The following is a 27562-nucleotide window of genomic DNA, read 5'->3' as shown; positions in this document are numbered from 1 at the left end:
TTTCCTCCTGTTCCTTGCAAGCCAGGAGGAAAATGCTACTGAGTTTGTAAAGAGTTCTTTACAAAAAATCCATGGCTCCATTATGATCCAAGCATTACCATTTTCAGTGCACACATGCACACACCACGTTCATTTATGTGTTCAAGCAGCACTGTGCCCAGGGGAGTGGCTCATCTGAAATCACTGAATCCCAAAAGGGACCATATAACATTTTTGCATCCATGCAACATGCTTGGCTGCAGAACTGCAAAACCTGACAGGCAGCATTAAGAAATCTTTAAGATTCAGCTGCCTATTACTAGAGCACTGAGAGATTTTGTTATTTGGGTCACCTTGCTGAGAAACACAAAGATGTTTTAGTGATACACTATTTTGTAATTCTAAAACAACACTTTGAAACACCAACAAAAAAAAGAAATCTGCTCTTAAGTTTACTCTCTCCTATGAGGAATAAACCTCAAAGGTTCAGGGGATTTTCCAGCATTGAACATACTAAAGTATTAATGGATTTATAAAGGAGACATACAGTATCACTAAGGCATTCAGATAGACTTTCATATAGTATAATGCACTCAAGTAGCTTATTCAGGGACGTGAATGTAAATCAAATAAGTTAACTCATTGATTTGACAGAATTCTCTCTTTTGCCCAGGGCCAGAAACATCGGCACTCAGCAGGAGTACTGACAGGTAGCTTAAGTTATTTTTTTAATACTTGTTAGTCACTATTTTGCTGCAACTACTTTTTTAAACCATTGGTCCTTCTGATGCTGAAAATAAAAATATTCTCAAAACCAACAAAAAACGTATGCCATTTTTTTAAATGGAGGTCTTTATCTGTACTAGAAAAGATTTTAGATTCTAACTATAACATAGCCTTTTAGAAGCTTGGGTTTAGTGTCAGAACCTCATCTAAAAAAAAAGAAGGTAAAGAGTATAGAGGATCAATAGATAGAACAAGCAAAGTCCAGTATGAATGTATGATTGTACTGGTATGGTTGAACCATGTGTGGTAATGAAAGATACATAAATATAATTTTATCCTACATAAAATTATATTATTTTAATAACATTACACTTAAATTCAAAGATACATGACCAAGAAAGCAGATAAGGCTCAAACTGGAATTTTTTTTTAAAGGTATATGGATTATATATATATATATATATACAGTTGATTTCAAGTGAAAGCCCAAGTTTCACTTACGCAGCAAGGAAATCTGCACCTAAGATAAAGGTGCTTTTTACTAAGAGCTGGGCAATCAGTCTTTGTTTGTGTTGGTTTTGGTTGGGGTAGAGTTAATTTTCTTTATAGTAGCTGGTATGGGACTATGGTTTGGATTTGTGCTGAAAACTGTGTTGATAACCCTAGGATGTTTTAGCTATTGCTGAGCATGGCTTACACAGAATTAATGCCTTTTCTGCTTCTCACAGCACCCCATCAGCAAGGAGGATGGGGGTACACAAGGAGTTGGGAAGCAACTCAGCCAGGACAGCTGATCCCAATTGACTACAGGGACAGTCCACACCATATGGCACTGAGCATATAAATCAAGATGAAGAAGAAGAAAGGTGGGGATGTCAAGATCCCAAGTCACCATGACACATGACAGAGCCTGGCCTTCCTGGAGGTGGCTGAATACCTGCCAGCCCAGAGAAAGTGGTGAATGTATTCCTCGATTTTCTTTGCTTGGGTGTGTAGCTTTTCCTTTATCCATAAACTAGTGGGTTGAGATAAAGAGAGTTTTTCTCACTTCTGACTCCCCTATCCCATTGGGGGGAGTAAGCAAGTGGCTGTATGGTGCATAGTTGCCAGCTGGGGTTAAACCATGACACTGCTCCCGTTCTCAAATACTTCAGATGCAGGCCACATCTATTTCTGTGGCCTATTTTACATATTTATTTTTAACTCCAGCTTTTACTACACATATGCAGCCTAGTAGCCTCCTGATGAAAATTATGGTTATTGCTGGCATGTTGTCAGACACATGAAGTGATAAACTGCAGCAAGAAGTCCAGCACTTACACCTATATATGCATTTGAATCAATCAAATGCTTTTGCATCACGAAGGTAAAAACTAGGATTGTTCTGAAGAGACATCATCTCTCCCTCTTAAAAATCAATACATGTGTATCCTGCACAGAATTGGGAGTTTCAATACGGTTTTCTTCTTAGGAATTTAACACAGGACAGAAGGAAATGCGTTCAAGAATACAAGCAGTATTTTTATAAACTACATCCACTAAAACCTAGAGTATTTCTTGAAAGGAATATAAATGGCCAAATGCTTCCACAGCTTATACAGGCACAACTCCAGTTGGCTTTAGAAGATCCAATACTTGACTTGAGAGACAGAATTGGCCTATCCTCAAAAAGTAGCCCTTAAATTTTTTCTACGTAAGAATAAAATCCTCTACAAAGACCATTTTTTCCTTGGAGCTACATGTATCTCAGTTTTTCAGCTAACAGAAAAAACATTCCTGGGTTGGAATGGACATATCCACATCAGAATTTTAAGTGTGGACCACCTTCTGTATTTTCTGAAAAGTACTTAACTATATCATATGTGTTTGCACACACACAAAAACAAGCTCAGTGCTTTAAATAGAAAAAGATTGTAAGGATGCAGAGAAATGTGCTCAAATACCCATACGTACTACCAGGTACGTAGCATGACCTTACAGTGCCATGCTCTTCAGGGATGTTTAATGGTCTGCTCTTATCTCAGATCTGAACACCCACAAACATCTCAGAGATGGACTGCAATATGCCTGAGCAAAACAGCATTATTTCTTTCATTACTTGTTTCTCCTGAGCCCACAAGATAACCGTATACCTCTAATAATGCTTTAACTTATACATCCTTTCAGCTCACTTTTTTAAGGGTGTGTTCTTATTAATGCTCATGGGTTTTACTTAGTATCACCAATCTTATATGAAGAACTTGAAATTCTAACTGTTCTGTATAGGTAAGATGAAAATTTAGAGGCCATTTGGTGAGAAGTGAAACTAACCATGACAAAAGGCAGTTCGGGCTTATACCCAACACATTCTTTACACAAATGGGAACTCTCTTACCATTATGTGCCTTCCCAGAAGCCAAGCACATACTCAAAACACACAGCATAGAAACATAAGGATTCACTGTAAGAGAGACCAAGGCTGGTAAAGAACTTAATGTAACGGGGCAGGAGAATGGCTTTCAGATGCAAAAGCCATTTCCAATTTCTCACTCCAAAACAAATTCAAATGGTCTTTCTGTACTAATTTCCAATGTAATCCGTGAGCTGAGAATACAGTTTACACTTTGTCTTGTCAAAGCCTGTCACAAAACAATTTATGGCTAGAGGTGACCTTGGCAGGGTAATGGGAGCATCAAATTAAGAGTCAATTAGCTCAGTGGGGAACCCGTTCCCCAGGGAGTACTGGCAAGAGAACAGCCAAAAATGGGATCAGAGTAATTGCATGGACAATAATTGGGGAATTGATCAGCTACCTGCCAATGTTTAAATAACTCACCAAACTCAGTGATAAGAATCTCTCACGAAAGTGGGGGTTAAGATGGAAAAGGAATTATCTGTTTTTGTTGATCATTACGACATAAAAGCCTCCTTGAAATTTACCTTGGCCAAGTGTTTAAATATTTTAAAAGCTGCACTGCTAGATCAGTGAGGACAACTATTGTAGTTGCAAAAGACAACAATAAAACTAAATAAAGACAAAAAATAGAAGCTGGTAGAATATATATTAACATTGATAAACTAGAGAATAGTCCAGTGATAATCTCATAACACTGCAGAGGCAAAAAGAGGTGATGGACCACTGATATTTGACAAGAAAAAGTGTAATTCCCTTTAACAGTATTGCCTGCCATATTAAGGAGTCTCTGAAGGAAGAAATCACAGATTCCTTTAAACTTGGACATCTGCTTCCTCTGGTACATTGTAATCCATTGTTGTTCACCCATTGCTTCACAAGCAAAGGAAAAGCAGGAAGCACGCAAAGCACAAAACGAAAATAAAACCATAACATATCCTCACTTCTCTGACAGAGTGGCATTGTTAAGATTTTGCATTATTTGTGAGAAATTATCAGAAGCCATGCTAAGATGATAAAATGTTTACAGATCATAGAAATACTAGTTTAATTTCAAATCCTAATAAGCTGATGTGAAATGCCATACAGGTTAAGACTTTATTAAAGGAGTAGACAATAGTAGGACTCAACAGACAGAAACAGCAAGTTATAATTTGAATTTAAGACCATTAAACATTAGTTAGTCTGCCTCAAGGCTTTCTTTAATGGCTTCTTTTGAGTTATATTTAAATACTTTCTTCAGTTTTGCATAACTTAGTTAAAAGGTAGTTACCTATGGCCATTTCATTAGGCAATTATCTTACTCTCGATAAACCAGCCAGAGTTCATACCCTCTTCAGTCAAAATTCCTTCCCCTTTCACAACTGCAGTGTTACCCAGAAGGGTCACAGCTCCCAGCACACCAGTGACTGGCTTGCTGACTCTCCCAACACCACCCTCAAAGCAAGAGGCCTCTGTCTGGGCCAACTCTCCTCATAAAGAAACACATCAGGGCACAGTCCACTCAAATCCACATGTTACTCCACTGGCTCAACTCAGTTTGACATTTTCCCTTTAGGAGCAAGTTAATCTTAAAAGTATAAAGCAAGTATGACTGGTGAAAAGTGTTTTAACAGCTCATATACATATACTGCAAACCTATGTATTGTTCTCTATGCTTATTCTAAATTCTGAAATCTGGGCTTCCCAAGATCAAAACTCTACTCCTACTATTCAAGGAGAACGCCACTTCTTATGTCCAACCACTAATTTTCTCCTGCATCCTTTGACCTCATAAAATCTAATTTGGATGGCTCATTAATGAATTCAGACACCAGCCCTCAAGCTGCACTGTCTCAATTGCTCATGAAGAAGTACTGTCAAAATCATTGTCTTCTCCTTAGTTAACTTTCCGACGGGCTGCGAGACAAGCCAAGTTCATCTCTGAGGTGGTTACCCTGTCTCATTCTAGCATCCTTTCGTAACAGCAACATCTCCTGTTGGTATGGGTTACTCTCATAATGAACACTTCTACTAGAGGTAGGCCCACCCACAAGAGAATAATTTCTGTCAAGGACTCTCCACTCAGACACACAGAAGAGACTAAGTGAAGAAAGTACCCCTTGTGTTTTGTTTTATTCTATTTGCCTTTTTCTTCAGTAATAAAAAGATCATTAGTTAATAATGGTGATCCTGTACTTTACCTTTAAGCATGGACAGGAAAGTAACCTGAGTTACTAAGTGATGTGCAAGCCTGCAGGTGAGGAGAGGGGAAAAGGGGAAGGAAAGGTGCCTCATTCCTGAACTATTCCTAAAGCACATTTCCCCCTTTATTTTCTATATGCTGTGTTCCATACTGTCTAAATACAAAATTACTTGATAGTGAACACCTTAAGAAACAACAAAATCCACTTCCTTCCCATCATGCCCTCCATTCTATGTGCAGATGGTAGAAACTTCCCATTGAACAGAGCTCTCACCAATCTCTCTAAACATATCACAAACTGCCCTTGCAAAAACCAACTTAACCATACTTAATGCTTCCCTGATCCCTTTCCTTATTTTTCACATTAACTTCTGCTTTGCACTTTTGTTCATGCTGCTCTGCTCTTGGAAAAGCTCTTGTGTTCTGTCTTCCCATTCACTCCCATAAAGAAACAGTCCTGGGAACTCACCTGTCTTTACCGATCTATTCTACTCCCCAGGCTAAACTGTCACTGTACCCTGAGATTTCCAGCAAAGGTGGTGATCTTTAGAAATTGCATGCACATAAATGCCTGCAACGTATATCTGAACTTGCTTTTGTTAACAAGATTTAGTAGACCCCTTAAAAATAATTCACATCCCTAGAAGTCTGCAAACCACAAACTAAAAAATAGCACTTAGCACAGGAAGACAGAGATGTCAATAAGCATCTATCAAAGGCAGGTTCAGCATGACTTCTTATGTGAGAAGGAAGATTGTCCTTCCTTTGATTAAAAACAAATTAAGTGATAAAAGTCAGGGGACAGAAAACTATTTCTGAATTTAGGACAGATTCAAGTTCATAGTTATAAGAAGGGGGAGGAGGAGAGTGTTCTGTGCGAGGTGAAACAAAGACAGTTACAAGAGTTAAATAGTACCAAAGTAAAATGTTTCATTTTTCAGATCAACACTAAACTCTACCAAGTCAGTGTTTTTTTATTTTGTTAAAGACAGACCAAAGATTTCTACTGTAGATGAACTCAAATTATTTTATTTTACTCGTTGCCTACTGACAAATAACAGCATTATTCTCATGTCTCTCGTAATAGCACTCTACTTGAAATGCTAACACAATTTTTAACATGGTCCCAAGTTTTTCAAGTCTCCACTGAAAGCCAAACACTTGAAGAACAATATTTTCTATTAACAAAGACCATTTTCACTCGCTCGCTCAACTTGTCCAAATGCTGTAAAACAGTATGAAAACCAAAATTTCATAAAAATACTTATGAATATTTAAAATTCTTTTTACAGATATGCAAACAACAGATCACGTAGAAGAGCATGGAAACCACAGTAATGAACACAGTATTTGTGTGTATCACTCCAAAAAGACCTTTGAAAAATGGATATCTTATTAGAGTGCGAAACTATCATTAGGGATTTAATGCAAGGTGAAAGGCTCTGCTGCCAGAATTGACATGAAGCAGTGTCAGTGACTGATACTGACACAGCACTAAAAATCTTCAAATGACCCAAGAGGTATGAGAAGCAAACAAGACAAGGTTTAGAGAACAGCTGGTAACAATCCCACTTACTTTGTTTTATTTACAATCTTATTTATAATCTCTACACTTGACTTTGTCTATTCCCAGAAAGTAATGAAAGCACAGTGGATAGTTCTGGTTTTCATTTTCACTTTCTCTTTTCAATATTCTTATAAATCTGTCATTGTTTTTAGCAGAAAACAAAAACCAAAAATTCACGCTTTGACTTTTCTAGAAGTAGTTAGCACATATATTCTCCAATACCCCCCCTTCATGTGCATCTTTCACAGCTACAGTTTCATAGTTTCTAATAATGAAAACTCTTAACACTTCTAAAAATAAGGGCTTACTTACTGAGCATTTGACATACAATCACAATGTGATAGCTGATGTCTAAAATTTCCTTCCTTCTGACAGCCAGCTTTTAAATAGCAGGATCTAATTTCCCCTTTAGAAAATACAGAGGGAAAAAAATCAGTTAGGTGACATGATCATTTGCTTTACACACAAAATTTATAAAAAATACATTTTAGGTCAGGCATATATATGAATATATAATTCTCAGTCTGTGTACTAGGCTTATTTTAGACTTCAGAAAGCAAAGTAACATTTGAACAACTGAAAACCTGAGGCAAATCAAAAAAACACAGAAGTTACAGTGAATATTTAAAAGGTAAATTAAACACAGAGCCCATTGATCAATGTAAGTTCACTGTAAAATGTGAAATAATCAGATTTTTCTCTTTCCATTCACAAAGGTGAGGTCAGAAGGTACACAGCAGCAAAACATTCTGCTACAAGTGTAGCTGCTGCTACTCCCTGCTCACACATGCAGCACAAAGCGAAGGGTCGCTGCTCACTGATCTGGAGGCTGTGCCACCTGCCTGACTGGCAGCTGTTGCCCTTAGCCCCACAGCAAGCCAGTGGCTGCAGCCAAGGCCAGGAGAAAACCAAAATATCTCTGGGGTCATGAACTCAGCTACCATGAGCACTCATTCCATGCTGGTTTTGAAGGCAGCTTCAAAGGAAATAGGGCTTGTGGGACAGCTGCCTTTCAGAGGTATGAGCCAGTACCTCACAGGAGTACAAGAGGCTCAGACAAACCACCACCAAGTGTACTACAGCTTCAGACTCTAGGAATAGCTTCAGAGCAGTAGCATTCCCAGTAAAGACATGGGACAAGACTAGGTCACTCATTAGATCACTTGGAAAGGGTAGCAGACCACAACTCCAAATGAGAGCAACCATCACAATTATCAGAGATCAGTCTGAGTCAGCTGAATAAAAAAAACAGGAAAAAGGATGAATGTTTTGCCCCATCAGGCCAGTGCAAAACTCTAAGTCAGGTAGAAAACACCAGGAGTTCTTCTGAAGAGACAGAAGTAGTCTTCTGGCCTAGCCAGTATCTTTTGAGGATGATGTTTAGAAGGCAAACTTCAAGCAGTGTGTAAGGCTCAGGTCTATGATGGTCATTGGTGGATTTTGAAAACTCTATTTATTGCTGATCTGACTTTAAATTACTAAATCCTTTTCTTTCCCCCACACAGAAAAACATGCAATAGATAACAGACAAGAGAATTATCCTTCCATGGCATTTAAATTTTCTTTAGAAATTTCCTCATGCATTGTAATTATCCTAGCTACATAAACTCACCATTTTCATCTATGAACACGTGCATTGCATCCACGGAGAGCTCATCTTGCACAGATGCCTCAGGTCCACTTATTACTTGCAAGACAGAACTGTCTTGCTGAGAAGTTACCCGGTAGATTATCTGCCTTTGCCTGCTGCCCTGGTAACTTGACACAAAAATGTTTCAAAACTACTATGAGGAACTTTTTTCTTGTTCTCAATAAAACAAAAAGAAAGAGAGGTTAATTAAAAGTTTATGTCATTTCTACTCAGTGAAACAAAACATCTTACATCATATCTTTGAAGTACAAAATTGTAAAGTAAACTGGCCTTACAGTGCTGCAAATTTGGCAGACTCTGGTAGCACCGGACTAGTACTAGCATGATCTTGGCTTTGCACATCTGATCTTTCCTGTTTAGGAAGTTGCTCACAGTGCTTTTCTGTTCCCACCATTTCTTCTTTTCTCTCCGTCATCTGGCTATCTGGAAAACAGGGCAGTGAAGTGGAGCCACTCTCCGCAGACGACTTTCAAGAGTTTCGTTCATCAACTTCTGAACAAGAGCATCTAAAAAAGAAAATCTAAAACACTGCCATACTTACTAGTTTTATGGAAAGAATTACAGTTACTTAAAACAATACAACCACAGAAATCTGGATGAGGAGGTACTCGGATTCGAGGAGTCTGTGTGAATTGGGTTGTTTCAAGAACACACTGTGTGAAGCAGAGAACAAAAGAGAATTTCTGCTTTGCTTCTCCTATTGTTTCAGAGGGAATCAACCTGTTCCTAACCTAGAATGGTAAGAGGCTGCTTCCCTGGGGGCCATAATTTGTTCCCAAGCTGTGTATACTGGCAGCGAAAAAGCCAAAGCACTGGCCCATTCCCTTCTTAAAAAAGGCAAAGCAGCACCTCCAAAGGAAATAGAGCTATTGGACAGGAAAGTAAGTAGCTGCCTAATCCCTCTTCCCCACTGGCCACACACCTGATGCAGGGAAAACTGTCAATTTTACAGTAGATTTTCCTATGCTTGGAAAATGCAGAACTATAGATTTTAAAATACACATGAAGTATTTTTCTGATTTCTACTACTCTGAATACCAATCACATCAATGTTCCCTCTCTACACACACATGTCATTTACATGTATACATTTACTACTTTCAAGCAGTACTCTCTTTTACTTAGTAATGTTCATGGTAAACAGTGAAACATTTTGCAACTGTGTTTTGTGTATAAACTAAAAAAATTATCTGTTAGGATTTTAAAGGGTAATTAAGTGATTTCATCAGCACCATGTGCAGTTGTGCAATTAAATGTTTTAAATGGAAAGAAGTTCTTTTCTGGTGCTTGTTGGAGATGCTTCATTAAATCCTGTAGCCTTTTGCACTAAGCAAGGTGTATTGAAACATACTTATTCAGACTTCTTGCAAGACCTGCTGTTTAAACACCTTAGGAATTTAATCAAGAAAAAAAACACAGGAATTTCCCTACATGGAAAATTCCATTTGGTAAACCATACTTCTCACCACTTTCTAAATCATATTTCTTACAATTACCATTCACAGAATCACAGAATCAATTAGGTTGGAAAAAACCTCTGAGATCATTGAGTCCAACCTATGACCGAACACCACCTTGTCAATTAGACCATGGCACTCAGTGCCACATCCAGTATTTCCTTAAACATCTCCAGGAACGGTGACCCCACCACCTCCCTGACCAGCCCATTCCAATGCCCAATCACTCTTTCTGTGAAGAACTTCTTCATAATGTCTAACCTAAACTTCCTCTGGCACAGCTTAAGACTGTGTCCTCTTGTCCTATTGCTTGTTGCCTGGGAAAAGAGACCGACGACCATCTGGCTACAACCTCCCTTCCCGTCTCCTCTGAGCCTCCTCCTCTCCAGACTGAACAACCCCAATTACCTCAGCTGCTCCTCACAGGACTTGTGCTCCAGACTCTTCACCAGCTCCACTGCCCTTCTCTGAACACGCTCCAGCACCTCAATGTCCTTCCTGAATTCAGGAGCCCAGAACTGGAAACAGCACTCATGGCAAGGCCTCACTAGTGCCAGGTACAGGGGAAGAACCACTTCCCTGGTCCTGCTGGCCACACTATTCCTGATACAGGCCAGGATGTCATCGGCCTTCTAGGCCACCTGGGCACACTGCTGGCTCATGTTCAGCTTCCTCTCAATCCAAACCCCCAGGTCCCTTTCTGCCTGGTTGCTCTCCAGCCACTCTGTGCCCAGCCTGTAGCACTGCATGGGGTTGTCGTGGCCAAACTGCAGGACCTGGCACTTGATCTTGTTGAACTTCATTCGCTTGGATTCGGCCCATCTGTCACGGTCCCTCTGCAGAGCCTTCTTACAGTCCAGCAGACTGACACTCCCCCCCAATTTGGTGTCATCTGCAAATTTACTAATGGTAGATTTGATCCCCTCATCCAGATCATCAAAAAAGATATTAAACAGGATTGGGCCCAACACTGATCCCTGAGGGACACTACTAGTGACTGGCCAAACCTAACTTGCAAGAGTCACCAGTTAAGAAACGGTGGTGTCATAGCTAAGATGGTCTAAGGATAAAACAGATTCAAGGCTTGTAGAGAGATGTAATCCTTTTATTAGGTCAACTGATAAAATCGAAAAAAGTAAACAAGCTTTTTGACATACAGAGCTTTCAGATCATCTGTCTTGTTTTCCTCCAACTGCATCACCTGGTGTACTAACACATTACTTCTACAAACAAACTTACCCTCAGGAGTTAAGACATTTGTACACCAGCTTCAATTTGCAGGACACACCCCTCTAATATCCTAAAGCCTCAGACTTACACTTAACAACTTTTTGCTGCAGACACTTCACTCAATTTTTTTTTGGGGGGGGGGGGGGGGGCGGGGTAGAAGGGGGCAGCATCCAGAAGCATAAGAACAACTTCGATTGTAGCACCACATCTTGTCCCAGCAGGCTCAGCCCTTGATATGAAGCACAAGAAGCATCATCCAGCCTAAAGAGCCTCAGTGCAGCCCCAGACACTCACCAATCCAGGTTCCAGAAGCAAGAGGGCAGCAGAGATAAAGACACCATGTAATTCTTGCTTGGAACAGCAGTGTTCCTTCAGCTTCCACAAGGAGGGGGAAAAAAAGGATCTCACTACAACACTGCCAATCTTCCAAGTCTCCTGTCCTCTTTCTGTAGCACATGAAAACCAAGGATCCTGACTCTCTGTGCAATAAATAAAGTGAAATGATTGCAAATCTGATTTAGGGAAATATTTTGTATCTGTTGTGCATGGAGGGAGGCATAATTCAACAGGTCTTCCAGATCTACCTTCATCTATTTAGGAAAAAAAAAGCAGTTAGGGGAACAGACAACAATTTTTTCCTTTCCTAATTAAAGATTTAAATTCCAGTTTAAGCCATTACTGAAGCACCTCCTTAATGATGTAATTATAGCTGCAGGAGGTGATGGAACCACAGACACCTAATCAAAAACACCTTTCTAAAGGCTTGGGCTGTTCAAGCTGTAAGAATAATTGATAGAGATCAGAAACTGTGGTTTTAATAATCTAATTGGTCCCATATTGCCCCAAACTAGCTCTAGGGCTGGAACAATTAAAGAGATTTTTACAATTTCATTATCTAGTGGTTTTAGAAAATGCCTCTCTCTTTTCCATTCCAAACCACAAGCCTTGCAGACTTCTTTTTCCTGCCGTGGTAAAGAGTCATAATAATAAAAACCTAAACATACTGCTTCTTACAGGCTTTACATGTGAAAACACTATGGTGACGAGTACTTCCAGCACTGGAAAGGTGGGCCATGATGGGTTTGTGACTGGCTTTCATGATTATTAGTCATCTTCTTCCAAGTGACTTAGACCTTCAGTATGTAAATGGAGATAGTGATGTCTAGACTAGGAGTGTCCTGCCAGGGTACGTAATCGGCTCTACGTCACCCAATGCTCCTTGCATGGAAATTGTGCTGGCGAAGCTCAAGTACTAAGAAAAACCTCTTCCAAGAGCAAGAGCGGACTAAAAAGTACAACATGGCAGTGTACTTGCACTTTCCCTGTGGTCTCCTAACAGACCCATTTACCCTGATCCAGTGCTCAACACATCTACAGTGTACACGTGGCTGGGCTCACAGAAGTTTCAAGCTCAGACCCAGGCTCTGCAATAACTGCATAATTTGTCTGGAAATGATATGCCACATGACTCAGACATGTGAGGTGTAACTATCAGGACTCACGGCTAAATCAGTCTTGGGGCAGGGTGATTCAGAAGAGTCCTGCACAAACATTTTTGTCTGCACTGAAGACTTTTAACAGCACAGCAACATTACTTAAAAACATCCCAGTGCTGACAAATGAGCTCCTTAAATTAAATGCAGTTACACTACCAAAACTTCCTTTGTCATGTAACTTTTTCATTTATCGAACACATTTTAAGCATCCCAAATTATCTTCATAGACAAACCTTTGGTCAACACCGGGAAGAGGCTGAAACCAGTTTTACAGTTGAAATGGAACAGCCTTTGTACATATGTAAATACAGTGAGTCCAGAGGAGGGCCACAAGGATGGTCAGAGGGATGGAATACCTCTCCTACAAGGAAAGGCTGAGGGAGTTCGCTGAGATTGCAGCCTCGAGAAGAGAAGGCTCCAGGGAGACCTAATTACAGCCTTTCAGTGCCTGAAGAGGGACTATAAGAAATCTGAAGAGGGTTTTTTTACAGGGGTATGTAGTGATAGAACAAGAGGGAATGGCTCTAAAGTGAAAGAGGGCAGCTTTAGATTGGCTATTCAGAAGAAATTCCTTACTGTGAGGGTGGTGAGGAACTGGCACAGGTGGCCCAGAGAAGTTATGGATGCCTCATTCCTGGAAGTGTTCAAGGCCAGGTTTGATGGGGCTCTGAGCAACCTGATCTAGTGGAAGGTGTTCCTGCCCATGGCAGGGGTTTGGAACTAGGTGATCTTTATTAAGGTCCCTTCCAACCCCAACCATTCTATGATACAGTAATCATGATAACCAACTATCAGTGTACCTCAACTTTAAAGCTGCTTTATTATTAGGTAACTAGAATGAAATTTTATTGTCCTGTAACTTTTCAACAAAACATTTATTATTTTGTGGCCCCTTACCAGTCTTTCAGACCTTCTTCCTCACCTTTTATTTGCATGTCCCTATCCCAATCTCCACAACTCACTCCTGTAGATTAAAATGCCACTGCTGTCGTAATTTCAGATGCCATCTGGTTTGAAATCTGGTCAAGTAAAATTAAGCTAATTAAGCCTCTCCCTCTTCTGTTCATTAATTGCTTTGCTGCAAAATCCACTTTATTCCACAACGTTATGCTCCGAAATAGCAAGTTTTACTTTAAAATATATTTTTTTTCCTGTTTGGCCACACAGATAATTGATTTCAAATTGCTCTGTGCTTTTCTTAGTACCAGCGTGAAACAAAAGTTCTACAAGTTTTGAACCATCCCATTCATATATCTGGAGAATGTCTTAAGGACATTCCCAACCTTTCCTTCATCAACTGCTTTAGCAGAAACATCTATCTTATGTACTTTTTTCTCAACCTATAGATTCACCTGTTAGAAAAAACTGACATTAAAGCTGGTCATCCACCAAACAACGAGAGTGCCCAGGGAACATCACACAGTCCAAGAATTGCTATAAAAATTCAACCTGGGCACTGAAGAAGCACATCCATTAATCAGGATTACCACATTAATCCTGAAGCAACAGGAAAAACTAGCAGTAGTCATTGTACCTGTAACAGGAAGTGACTTGCTCAAAACAATCTCCTAGGTCAGCAGCAGAGATAGGATTAAATAATCTAATCATTATACCTACCAATTACATCAGAATACAGACCTCTGAAATAACCCCATAGTTTCTTTGCAGATATCAGACTTGTCATCAAACATAGCATTGCCTCTTCAATTTAAAGACTGAAATTTTAAAACTTCAACCCATCAAGCCTTACACATTGAGTATCAGATCTAGAGAACTGAGTTCTACAAACCATGTCCTCCACATCCCAAGAGGGGCATCAAATGCCATATGGTCCCTCTCCAGCATGAGAGTCAGGGATGACACACAGCTGCTCTATCTCAGTTCCTACCCACCTGCCAGCAAACTGCCCTGCTGTCACCTCCCACCATGACTGTCACCTGGACTCAATGCACAAAATCCCTCTTCCCCATGACTATATGGCAGGCGATAGCCCTCTTTCTCCCATGCAAGGGGAAAAAAAGGAAAAAAAAAAAAAAAGGAGGAGTCTAAAAATATCCACAGGAGTATGTTTTACTTTTTTATAGGAGAAGGGTAATTGCTTGGGATCCAGAACAACTCACTCAAAGTTGTGGTTTGTGCTCTGCCCAGAATGACGAGTACCTTTTCTAAAAAGAGCCTGAAAAACATCTAAATTCAGGTCATGCAGTCCTGGTTTAGTGTCTCCTGCACCAGTCCCCACCACTCCCACGGCAGGCTTTGCTCCCTGGATGATAATATTGCCTGTCCTAGATTACAAGCCAGCTGTGCCAGAGGGGACATACAGGAGGTTTTGCCCTCCATAAGTCTAATGCACAACTGCTCTTTCTTAACTGAAGATACATCAGAGGGACCCAGAACAGCCAATAGACCCAGCTTTCCTCACACTTCTCAAAGATCGAGGAAAATTTACAGTTGCCCTTCAACACACTTTCATTACGTGGGTGGTACGAATTGGGTTCAAAACTGAAAGGACACTGGTCTGAAAGTGATTTTTAGCAACAGTATCAGTGGTACTTTCTCACCGTCTAGAAGAGGCGGAATGGCTACAGAAGAGCTCTTGGATATTTTATGTCCTATATTTTAACACATTAAATCTGGCATCCCAAGCAAAATAAAGCAAGACTTTAATTTTCCTGTACTGCATTTTACCAAGCTGTCTACCAGCGAAGGCTTACATGGTCAGGAGAGTAACTTTTCTGTTTCCACAGAACTCAAAAGTTCTGTGAGGGACCACCTATAACAAAGACCCATCCACAACATTCACTTACTTGCAAGACTGTTCCGATGAGCAAATTTCCCCACCTTCTCCAAATTATGCAAAATACAAACTTTCCTATGCACAGCTCTGAGTATACAGCTTTCCAGGAATTTGCCAAGTTTTTCACATTGCCTAATAAACACCTTTGTGGGGTGCATTTCATGCTCATTTGGACCAGACATCTATTTTTAGCTTTTGCCAATTAGACAGTTTGCAAGGCTAAAAGAACAAAAAAACAAAAAAAACCAACTTCCTCCCTCAAAACAACTGGTGCATAGCTTGACTTGCTCTGTATTCACACACTTTTTTTTTTTGAACAACCACTCTAATGTGGGAATAATGTTTATTCAGATCTGTTCCAAGATGCTATTTTGTTAAAGCATATTTGCAATTGCAAAGTTGTAAACAAATTAAAGGCTTTCTTATTCCTAAAATTCAGTCTTGCTGTGGGGAAGCTCTCAGTAATGACAGTAATTTATTTTAGCAAACACCACGTTCTGACTAGGCTAGAAAACAAAGCCTACTTGCTCTTAAAAATAACTGCCTTTGAACTACCTCTCCCAAGCTCAAGTTCAGATTGAGCCTCTTTTTTCCCACAGCACCAGTCCAAGGTGCATGAGTCACAGACACCACCTCTGCTCCTGCAGGGCACCCCCTTCCCAGTCCCATTCCTGCTCCAGGGTGACTCTTGTGGGGTCCACACTGGAAACAAGCAGGGACGCTTAATTACACATGTATGCAGCTCAGCTTCACCATCTCACAAAAGCACAGACTTAAGAAAATAGGAATACGGGAAGATTTAGATTAGATGTTAGGAAGAAATTATCTGCTGTGAGGGTGGTGAGGCACTGGAACAGCCTGCCCAGAGAAGCTGCCCAATCCCTGAACGTGTCCAAGGCCAGGCCTTAGAGCACCCTGGCCTAGCGGAAGGTGTCCCTGACCATGGCAGGGGTTTGGAACTAGATTATCTTTAAGGTCCCTTTCAACCCAAACCATTCTATGATTCTATGAAATTCAGTTCAAATCACTAAGTAAGAGCTTGGTTTAAGGGAAGAGCAGAATCCTACTGTTTCCTCAGGATCTCATATTTCAACAAGAAGAATCTTGTTTCCCAGATCTAAAGCACAATAACTACACATATATTAATAAAGTTTGGGGTTTAGAGTTGGGTTTCTCTGGTCACTATGGAATCTGAGTCTGACTTATTTTGATTGCACATTGCTTTCTTTTATGCAGCAACCTTGCCTGCTCATATTATCCAAGGATACATGTCTGAAAGCCCTTTGCAGATTAGCTGCATGCTTTCTTTTTTTTATTTAAACCTTCCTCTGAACTTTGATTATCATTTTCTAGCGAAGTCACACCACACAGAAGTAAAATTATTGTGTAAATGCTCCTGTTTTATGATGGAGGAACAGCAAAAAAAATCACAATCTACTTGCTACACCCCTCATATTGCTGCATGCTGCAGCATGCTGCATGCACAGACAGGTGACCCTGCAACCCAGGGACACATCAGGGCTCTCTGGGCTCAGCAGGGCTCCGGTTACAAGCAAGGCTTGCTCAGCATATATGGGCAACCATAGAGAATAGACTGGAGCCAGCTAGGCAGGCTGATAAACTCAACAGAGCGGGACAGAAACTGCTCTGAAGAATAAACAGTCTGAGAGGGCGTGAGAGATGGCTAAGATAGACCAGAAGAGAGGCATCAAGTCTAGGAGGAGCAAAATTTGACTGGGGCATGGAGAGGAGGGTGAGTACAGGAAAACTGAATGCAAGCTGTGGGGAGGCAACAGCTTTAGGCAGGCTCAACAGAGTGGAAAAGCCTGAAAAAGCAACAGTGTGGATTGCTAGGAAGAAAACAGGAAAAGATGAGAGAGAACCATTATGAAGAGGAAGGCAAATAAGGAGAATGCACAGGAGGGGAGTGGCTAAACTGAGAAGGGATGAACAGAGAAGGAAAAGCACAGAACTGGAAACATAAAGTGGAAGAAAAATGGACACAAGTGAAAGATGGAATGCGATAAGGGTCTAATGCACTGGATAGGACAGACAAGAGGGCAGACTTTAGTAAAGGCACAGTGAAAGGTGTATGAAATCTAAAGGAAAATGACACATGAGAAGGTAAGTCTACCTGTGTTTTTTCAACAACATAAAAGTACAGATTTCACATTAGTTTTTTAAAAAAGTTGACAAACTTTTAAGTTAGCTGGTTTTTCATGTAATGGAAGGTTCTTCCAGGAACAAGCCAGGAGAGCACGGAGCAGGTAAAATAGGAATACCAAACTGTTCTTCTGGGCACCATTAAGTTTCTTACCTCCCAGGCAAATTAGGTATTGAAATGGCATACTCTTAGGCTGTCTTAAAACAGCTTATTATAGGATCTAATGTAAACCAAACATTTTGGAGAAGGGGAAAATACAGGTTGTCTTACTTCACTTTGGCCCAGATCTTCTAAACTGATCTTGCTGGTCACTTGGCAAATACCCCGAGACTGCATGTGCCTTCACTACACTGCATCTCACATCCTCATTAAATGCTCCTACTAATTTTGCCTAGAGAGCTGCTAGAGACACTACAAGAAATAGTCCTTCCTAACAGAAAGGGGCCACAGAGTTCAGTGATAACAATGAGAATTCTGATTAAAACCAGATATTTCTATACAAGAGGTATAAATTGTACCATATATAGGTTTTTTAATTAGCTGGTTGATATTTTTTTTATGTTTTAAAGTAAAGCCCTTTAATTAATTGGGAACTTGCATGGGAATATACTATTTTTCATTAAAATACTAGTGGCTTTCACTGAAAACACCCACCAAAGTTTCCTCCTTAAACCCCAAATAGTTTAATTTAAAGTAACTGAAAATCAAAACTCTTACCTATTGAGAACAAATACATGATTTTTTTTTTTTTTTTTTAGTTATAAGCGACCCACAACCATGCAGGAAGTTTAGGCATATCTGCATTGTGTGCACATATGTGTTACCTGAAAGTTGAACCATCACCAGTCACAATCCCAGCTTTCTACATACTTAGAGGCACACACAGACAACTATTCAACGTGCACCTGGTAAGATGGGCAAGGGCAGGTGTAATGCTATAGCTATACACACTTTTGCAAGATACTTGTGGTATTCCAACAATCCAGGCGCACTATTCTAGTACAGAATACTAGATACATACTGGACACCTACTAAGCTTATTATTACATTTCCCAAAGGAAAATCTCTTCAGAAAATAAAAATATGAAAGAACTGCATCTGACACTATCACACTTTCACTAAATCACTTTGTCCCACCATGTCCAATCCTACCCTGATCCTATTAGCAAAACCAGTCTTCCTCTGAGAATTTGCCCTACTGCAGATGGCCAACTAAGGGCCTATAAATAATCTAACTAGTCACAACATCCTTTTTCCAAAAGAATTGTAAGCCATGCATAATACCTCCAACAAGCCCATTTTCCTTTGTCGTCTCCGTTTTGACACTGGATTGATTAGATGTCTTCATCTTTGAGGTATTAATGGATTCCAAGAGGGAGACAAATTCTAGAAAGTTAGATTCATTGGGCATCTGTCCTTCTTTAGCTTCTAGATCTGATTTAGAAGTTGGTAAGGTCTTTTCCTTGTCAGATACATCCACGAAATTCTTACTTAAAAGCACATCTGTCCCACTGTCTACACTCAACACCCGCATGTGCCTCTTTTCATGAGCAGTTCTACAGGACTGCGGGTCTAGGTTGTGCAGGTCTTCCTTAGAAGTTAAATCTACAGTCTGGACATTTTCCGAAGCATTTTCCTGATTTGGCTCCGAACGAGTGTTAGTTCCTAAAGGTGTATTTGCTAGGTTGCTGTGCTCCTTTACTGCATCACCCGATTCGTAGCCAGAGCACTGATTGGATGACAGCTCTGCCCTTAACATTTCTGGAGTTCTTTCGCTTTCACTAAGTTCTGGGCAAGCCTTACCTTTACTGTCATCAGACAGGTCAAAAGTGATAACGGGGATTCTGAGCTGCTCACTAGTTTGCTGACTTGGCCAACCTGCTCTAACTACATCAGAATCAAGGGCTGAGCTTGTTTCCTCTGTTTCCAGAGCCTTTAAGTGGACAGATCCTGGTAAGTCGCTGAGGGTGGTGTTTGGTGTAGTACTCATTGTGATGACAATTTTAATGGGCTCACATAGCTGGTCTCCAGGAAGTGAGTTGTCCACAAGTGCAACAGCAGTCTCACTGTCTGAGCAATCAAGGTCCTCATTGGTATTACTGGCATTGCAAGAACTTTCCATGTGCTCGTGATCTTTGGTTGCAATGGCATTGCACTGTGGGCAGTTACTGGTAAAGCCTGTCTGTGGTGATCCATCTGGCAATTTCTCTCTTTTGTAGCTTTTAGGATTACTCATATGGTCTGAAATAACTGAATTTTCACTGTCCCATGGCTCTGAAGAAACTCCAGTCCTTAAAATATCACCTTGCGATGAAGAAATATTGGAGAAGTTTTTAGCTCCATCTCTGTCCACAAGAATATCTTGGGATCCATGCTGTCCACATGACTGTTCGTTCACTCCTTTTTCATTTATTTCATTACCAGAAAGTGTTTCCATAGCAGCTGGTTTTGTCACTATTGCTGATGTGGTGGCACCTGAAGTGGAGGTTGTATAAACAGGTAATATATCTACTTTGATACAGGGTGAGGTAGACGAAACTGGTGGTGCAGCCTGGTCTTCTAATACCATAACACCTAATTAGAAAACATATGGGAGTTAGGTCTCAAAAACATGAACACTGTGCATCATTGAAGTATGCTCTTTAGGTAGCAAAATCTGATCCAGAGGAAAGAAAGCACAGATCATGTAGCTGCTTAAAACCGTTCCTAAGCAAGGAGCTTTTTGCTAGCTACATAAGTAATACTATAAAAGCAAGCTGGGACCCTTCCAGGTCAGGACAAGGGCAGCAGCATGTCTATTTAACTTAAATAATCAAAATAGCTCAAGAAGCAGCTAGTATCAAAACCAAAATGTTTTACAGAATTATCTCCTTTTGTGTCAAGCAATGAGTGAACAATGGTTTAAGGGATTTATAAAACCTTTAAGATACCTCTAAGATCTTCAATAGTTTCCCGTGTTGGCAGCTCCTAGAAAAATAAAAGGAAACATACAAGGTTAGCATGGGTGTTTATTACATTCTGCTGCGGAAAAAACCAACTATCAATGCAACAGCTATCTAATCAAAGGTTGATTACAGCACTGGCACATTGCTTAACATCACTGAAATTTGAACATGTACCTTTCACAAAATGCAAGGGGTGGGTGAGGGAGATGGTTCTAGAACAGTCATGCTCCAAATTGCATCATTGCAACTGTGTGTGATGCTTGGGGAGGGGGAGGAATAGAAAGATCTCTTTTTCTTTTAAGAAAATAATTTTGTAGTGCCTAATCCAGATACATTTTTTTTTTTAGTCATTAATGAATAGAATGTGTTCATCTGTTCCACTTCCCCAGCTATATGTTTCGAAAGCACTAGAATGAAAAGTTTGGTGTCTAGTCCTTGGTAACAATTTCTAGAGGAAAAAAACTAGAGGACAGAGACATTAAATTATTATAGAATCATTCAGATTCCAAGGAAGCCTTGGAGGTCATTTAGTCAGAATCCCCTCTGCCACACACACACACTCAAAGCGGGTACACTTTGAGCAGGTTGCTCAGGGCCATCTCCAACAGAGTCTTGAAAATCTCCAAAGATGGAGATTTCACAACTTCTCTGGAAAACCTCTTCCAGTATTTGACCACTCTCTCAGTAGGGAAAAAAAAAACCCCAACAAACAAGAAAACAAGTACACACAAAAGACATTAAATCTAATTAACCTGACTGTAGCTTTCCCCGGCTGCAGGTTGCAGCCACTCTTTCTTATCCTGTCACTGGGCACCTCCAAGAAGAGTGTGCTCAATCTTCTGTGTATCTTACCATTGGAAAGTTAAAGATATCAGTAAGCTCTTCTTCTAGTTTTACAAACAGTTTTAGCCTTATAATTGCTAAATCATCCCATTTGCCTGTCCTCATACATCATGTACCTCATTCTTCAATCAGCTTGGTGGCTTCTGCTGGTTTCTCATCAGCAGTTCAGTGTCCAGGGGAACTAACTGGGGAGCTCAAAACTAAACACAGTACTCCAGAGGAATATGTCAGGAGTCTAAATTCAACAGCCTAAGTGCATAATGAGAAATTAAAGCCACTGGGAAAAATGAATGTGGCTCTCTTCTGACTGACAGGCACCAAAATCAAGAGGAAATAATTATTATTTTTTAAAATTCCATGGTGGTATCCTGCCAGCATGAACAAGAGACTTCATTTGACAAGACCCAATCTACATGTTTGGAAGTGGGAGACTAGGATAAGACCCCAAGAAGAAATAGGTTTGCAGAATGGACAAATACTAGAATACTGGGGACTAGGACAGAAACAAGGTGAAAACGTATTTTACCTCATCAAAAACCCCAAACAACTATTAATGTCTGTGAATCATACAGATGCTACAAAAGGGTAAAAACACTCCAGGAAATGAGGAAATAGTTCTGATTCAGACCAAGATTTTAATAATTTGTAGTAAATCGGAATAAGGTGGGGGGCATGGAGGAATATGAAGACAGAATGAAGTATCAAGTAGCCACTTATTCAGAGATCACTAACCATCCTCTGCACTGACTGAGGCAGGAGTCCTGTAGAAAAAAATAGCATGGGATCACATAATTAAACATTTTATCACAGTATACATAGGGAGTAGTTTAAGATTACACAGTCAGCATTATTCTGTTTCTTAATTTTTTGAATACTTAATTGTTCAATCTTCTCATGAGGTTTTCCTATTGTTTTCTTTAATAACATTTACATATGTCTCCTTCATCACTTCATACACTATTGATTTAGAAAGCACGGACAATGGCATGGAATGCACATGCATATACTTTTAACCTCCTGTAGACATCTCCTATATTTAAATGTTTTTTGTGCTTTTACGTTTAAATACTCAAGACATGTTTGGTTCATTTTATAAGCATAAGTCCAGTTACACAAAATCAAATTATTAATGCTCCAGAAGCAGATCCTTTCAGAGGCAATGAGAGGCTGCTCTGATTGCATTAAGCTCTCCCTTCTCTCAAAGCAGCCACAAAACACTAGTTGCTCTTGGCAATATTTACAAAGGCTATTTGCTATCTATAGCAGGAGCAGACAGATCCCTCTTAAGAAGGGCAGAATTATGCATGCCAGTTTCAGCTCTGCAAAACCAAACCTTCAGGACAAGGCTGACTGACAGCAGCTGTATAGCTAGTAGATCCACAGAATCACCCCTCCTCCTTGGGGCAGACCTACGATCCAAGTGATCGGTACCTGGCAATACAAAACTCCGAGTAGTAAGCTACAGACTGCACAAAGTGGAGACACTATTACAGAAAACCACATACTAACCATTGCTCCAGATGAGTTCTGCGAGTGCAGAGCCTGTACCCTCGAACTGTCGTGAATTGTTTGGGTAGAATCATTTTGGCTGGTCTCAACGATGACATTATCCCCCGTGTTATTGCTGAAAAGTAAGCAAATGAAAAATAAAGCAATGCTTCTTAGCCCGGTGGATCACAGCGTGTTTTAGGAAGTAGCTGAGGAGTAGAAACAGAATAGGAAGAAGTAGCACAGCACACTGAAGTGACAGCACACCTTTCCCCTCCAATGATAAAAGCACAGGGCTGTAAAAATACTGTAACCCCCTTCTGCACCTCCCTCCTTACCATAACAACTTGATAAAAATAAATTAATAAAAATCCCTCAATATAAAATGATTCTGGTGTTTTCAGAAGTAGAGCTATGAGAAATAAAATGACACCTCTTCAAACTCCCTATGCATATATAATGCCATTTAGCCTGCCTGACACACACACAGATTTATTGGCACAAAAAAACACTGTTTGGGGCTTCTTATATAACAACCAAATCTTACTCCTTTCACAATTTTTGCTTTTTATGTCCTTGTGTACATATTGATTATCTAACTGCCTGTTTATTTACAAGCCTCCTATAAAACAATTACTTGAAATGCAACACAATGTGTATTAATATAATCACTAGACCACAAAACAAAGATTTTGCTCTGTTTTGGGCGAAGAAAACATATATCCATTACTAATCTCATATGCTATAAGGCAATTTGTTGATCACTTTCTTCGTGGGTGCATTATCCACTAACTCTTTTTGCACATATTTTCTATGAACTTTTCCATGGATATAAGCAAGTATTTTTGGACAAAGTTTACTAATGAAAACCTACAAATGTTCTTTTTCTCAGGCATAACACAAAAAAATTTCAGCTAAAAAGAAAACAACCAAAAAACCACCATAGTGAAATGTCAAAAAGTGTGGGATTGGGCTTTTCTGTTTGTTTGTGGGGTTGTTTTTTTGCAAAAAAACTTTTTTTTAAAACTCCACAGCTGTATACAAGCTATAAAACTATTTATCTGGGGGTTTCAATCATCTTTCCACAAAGTTTTTTTCCATAGTAAACTGGCTTCAAAAACTTGTTTAACCAACCTGCCAACTAGGAGGGATTGTTTAAAAAACTGTCATCTGTCTAGTCAAAATAACAGTAAGTTCTTTATTTTCTGATCAAGTACTAAATAATGGAATGTTGTGCATTCACAAACCAATCTAGGAGGAATAGTCATGTGATTTAACATGCAAGTTTTAAGTGATTCTACCTCTACTTCTTAGTCAAAACAGAGCCTGAAAGACATAACCCCATCTAAAATAAAAACCTTGTATGGTTAGTGGCACATATAAGAGGCATTTCTCAGAACAGTCACAATGCAGTCAGACCTTGACATCCCCAGCAACATCACTGCCAGGAGTATAACACAGATAAGCATGTGTAAAGACACCAAAAAGCAGCAGCGCAAAGGTATATAAACAATCTCGGTACTACTTAGCTGGCACAGAGATAGCAGTAGCAACTGCAAATACACCAAAAAACACCCTAAGTTCTTTTATACAGAGCTCTTGCTTGAAGTTTTAACAGTTACTCAGCTTAAGCTTTGTTTAGACATTTCTGTGCTGCTGTCACTACTGGATGTACCTTAATTCAGCATTTTTCACATCTGTTATAACATCTGAGATCACTAGAAGCCACTTAACAGCTTCATTTGTTTGTATGACTCAGGCTTGAAAAACCAGCAGGAGAGGTCTCCATTCATTCCAAAGAGTGTACAGTGGTACATTCTACTTAAACACAAATCTGGAAAATGTCAGTACTAGTCTTCAGATCAATACTATTTTTAGCTTTAATACATCACAACCTGGATTGATTATTTGCAGAAAAGAGTACTTGGCTTCTCAGCAGAGAAGCTACAAATACCTACCAAACGCCCCTGAGAAATAAAAGTGGCACTAGCTTTCCTCATGAACAGGACACAAAAGCATCACAAGCAGTCACAATAAAACGTGAGGGGGAAAAGCAATTAACACATCTAGGTGTGATCTAAGGAAGTTACTACAAGCACACAAAGGCAACGTGAGCTCAGGGTTCAAAAGCTGTGATATTAAAGTGTTTTCTTTGCCAAAAGGTGCGTGCCACTTCCTCGCCTCTTCCCAGAAGGTAAGCACAGCAGGAAGAGGAAAGAGCACGCGTGTGAGGCTTCCCCAGAAAACTTCTCCCGGGTGTTCTCCAGGATCTTTTAGCAGCTCCAGTACATGTCTCTTCTTATCACCTCCGTGGTACCCGGCTGCTGCTCCACCTCTGAATCAGGTGCAGCTCTGCCTGCTTCACCACGAGCAGGCTTCAGCTACGGAATATAAAAGCACTAAGCAGGTTTTTAGAAGTGCCATTCCTACACAACCGTAAGGAGTTTTCATACAGTCAACAGACATTTCTGCCATGCAGGACCATAGCGCAAACATCCATTTTACAGAATGTGCCAGCAATGCAATGAAAAGCTTACCTACAGTTAGAGGACTGAACTGCTTCTCCTTTTTGAACCTCTTTACATTGCCTTCCATTTTGTCTTGAGAGCTTTTGTTGAATTACTTCGCCTTTATCAAACATAAGGTGCAAACGGTAGCTGATCACCTTTATCACCGTGAAGAACACTGTCACCAAGCTGCAGTACACAAAAACTGTAACTGCATTTGCTGGAAAAGCCTACAGAAGGAAATTATAAAGACATAATGATAACAGTTTGCTTTGAGAAGATGCTGCTAAAATTTTTAAATACACTATATAGATTGAGTTCTGCTCACAAAAAAAGGTCTAGAAGTTTCTTCAAATTTCAAACCATTTCACGAGATCTATTCTTTTTATTAGCTGTGGTTATTATTTATTATCAAAAATCAGTAAATCTCACAATTGACAAACACCGTAAAAATTTTTAAAATACTGGATTCCCATGTTAATGCAGCTGCAGCCTTCCCCACACTATGAATTTATAAAAACACAGAAATAAAATAAAACATTAGTTATCTACAAACAGGAAATCCCTTTAGAAAAATTCTGTCATCTTAGCCTGAATCTCAGTTATGACTCAACAGTAAAATGCCATGGTTTGATGTCGTTTTTCTAACACCTCATAACATGTTCCCATGTATCTTACGGTGTGAAGAATTTCAAATAATTAGTCAGGACTAGTCAAAACAAATTAATAAAATGCATTTGGAGGGGCAGCCTGCCCTGGCTTAGGCTGGAGGAGTGAGCATTTGGCTGTGTGGTGCTTAATTGCCAGCTGGGGTTAAACCACGACACAACCTCTTTGAATTATTTTTCTAAAGTAGATAATTGTTAATTTGCAGCTGTCTGTGATCTGTTTGCTGATCTGCGATGAGCATCATAGTTCTTAATCATTAAAATTTATTACAGTTCAACTACGGTCTGTATAGTTCTTTCACAGACAGGACATAATAACAGCATTTTTATATATAAATGCTTCCTTACAGTAAAGAGCAAATCATAGCAATGAACACTCGCAGTTATAATCAAAGTTAGTCATTATAGTCATGGAACACCCTTATGTATTGTCACAACACAGCTGCAGTCTCACAATGAATTCAATCTCTCCTCAAGTTTTAGGTTTTTTAAACAGAGCTTTACTATATCCCTGCACAACAACAACAAAAAAGCCAAACAACAAACCAACCAACCCCAAAAAGTAAGACTTTCAATACTGAGGATTTGTTAAAAGGTTAATTTTTAAGAATGTTTTTTACTTTGGAAGTAAATCTCATTTTTTCAGATTCATAAATAAATCACACCAACCACACAGGTAAAGGATAGGGAACAAGGCATGCTTACTTCATCTTTAAAACAAGTCACTGCATTTATCTTGATGTTGAAATTAATATGTTGAATCATTTCTGTGTTGTTACAAGCAAGTGGGTTGCTATTCTGATGCTACTTTTGGCTTAGTGGGACCTCATACCCTCAAGATGTACATGTGAAAATTTTCAGGCAAATCCTTTTTTGTGACTATTCCGATTCAGATACAAAAAAATCTATTGCACAAAAGTAGAGAAGCTATTTAGAATGTAGGTATTACCAATGATCCCTAATATGACAGACATGACTTTCTACAAGTTGAGGCTTAGTCTGTTAAGAGCACTTCATGGTACTACGTATATACTGACACTCAGTATACCCTTCAGTCATCTAGTGAATCCGGGCCAGAAAGAGGATCCACTTGCAAGGTCATGTTCTCAGGGTATAAGGTTTGGTGTATGAGTTGAAGAATTTGTGGTTTATGACTAATGTTTTCGCAAAACGAGTTAGAAATTGCTTGGTTTCACAAAGAATGATATCCAATTATCTGTAATGACTTGTTTAAGAGGAATTTGTTCACCTTCCAAGGAATCTCTTCAACTATACACTACAAGGCACAGATCGACCGCTCGTTATTAAATAACAGCTCGGAATGATCCACTAGAAAAGAAGTACTTTATAGGTGACATTCGTAAAGCTTAATAAATATTACATGAATAATGTCAAGAGGACACAACAAAAATAGACTTCCAGTGGTGCAGTCTTTGCGTGCATAGAGCATGCTACAAGACAGACTCA

General features: G+C 39.6%; 1 protein-coding gene across 1 annotated transcript in view; it reads right to left on the bottom strand.

Moving 5' to 3' along the window:
* Positions 1 to 27562, bottom strand: part of PCNX2 (pecanex 2) — a 155450-nt gene that overhangs the window by 123507 nt on the left and 4381 nt on the right. Inside the window, exons 2-8 of the mRNA XM_064648813.1 lie at positions 25458 to 25657; positions 22942 to 23056; positions 20575 to 20611; positions 18929 to 20218; positions 8776 to 8923; positions 8462 to 8607; positions 7162 to 7255 (exon numbers count right to left, since the gene is read on the bottom strand). Of these exons, the coding sequence (XP_064504883.1) occupies positions 7162 to 7255; positions 8462 to 8607; positions 8776 to 8923; positions 18929 to 20218; positions 20575 to 20611; positions 22942 to 23056; positions 25458 to 25657 (2030 nt within the window). The remainder of the gene's footprint in view (positions 1 to 7161; positions 7256 to 8461; positions 8608 to 8775; positions 8924 to 18928; positions 20219 to 20574; positions 20612 to 22941; positions 23057 to 25457; positions 25658 to 27562) is intronic.

This window comes from Pseudopipra pipra, chromosome 3 (assembly GCF_036250125.1).
Source record: "Pseudopipra pipra isolate bDixPip1 chromosome 3, bDixPip1.hap1, whole genome shotgun sequence".
NCBI classification, from domain to species: domain Eukaryota; kingdom Metazoa; phylum Chordata; class Aves; order Passeriformes; family Pipridae; genus Pseudopipra; species Pseudopipra pipra.
This window is presented reverse-complemented; position numbering and strand designations above follow the sequence as displayed.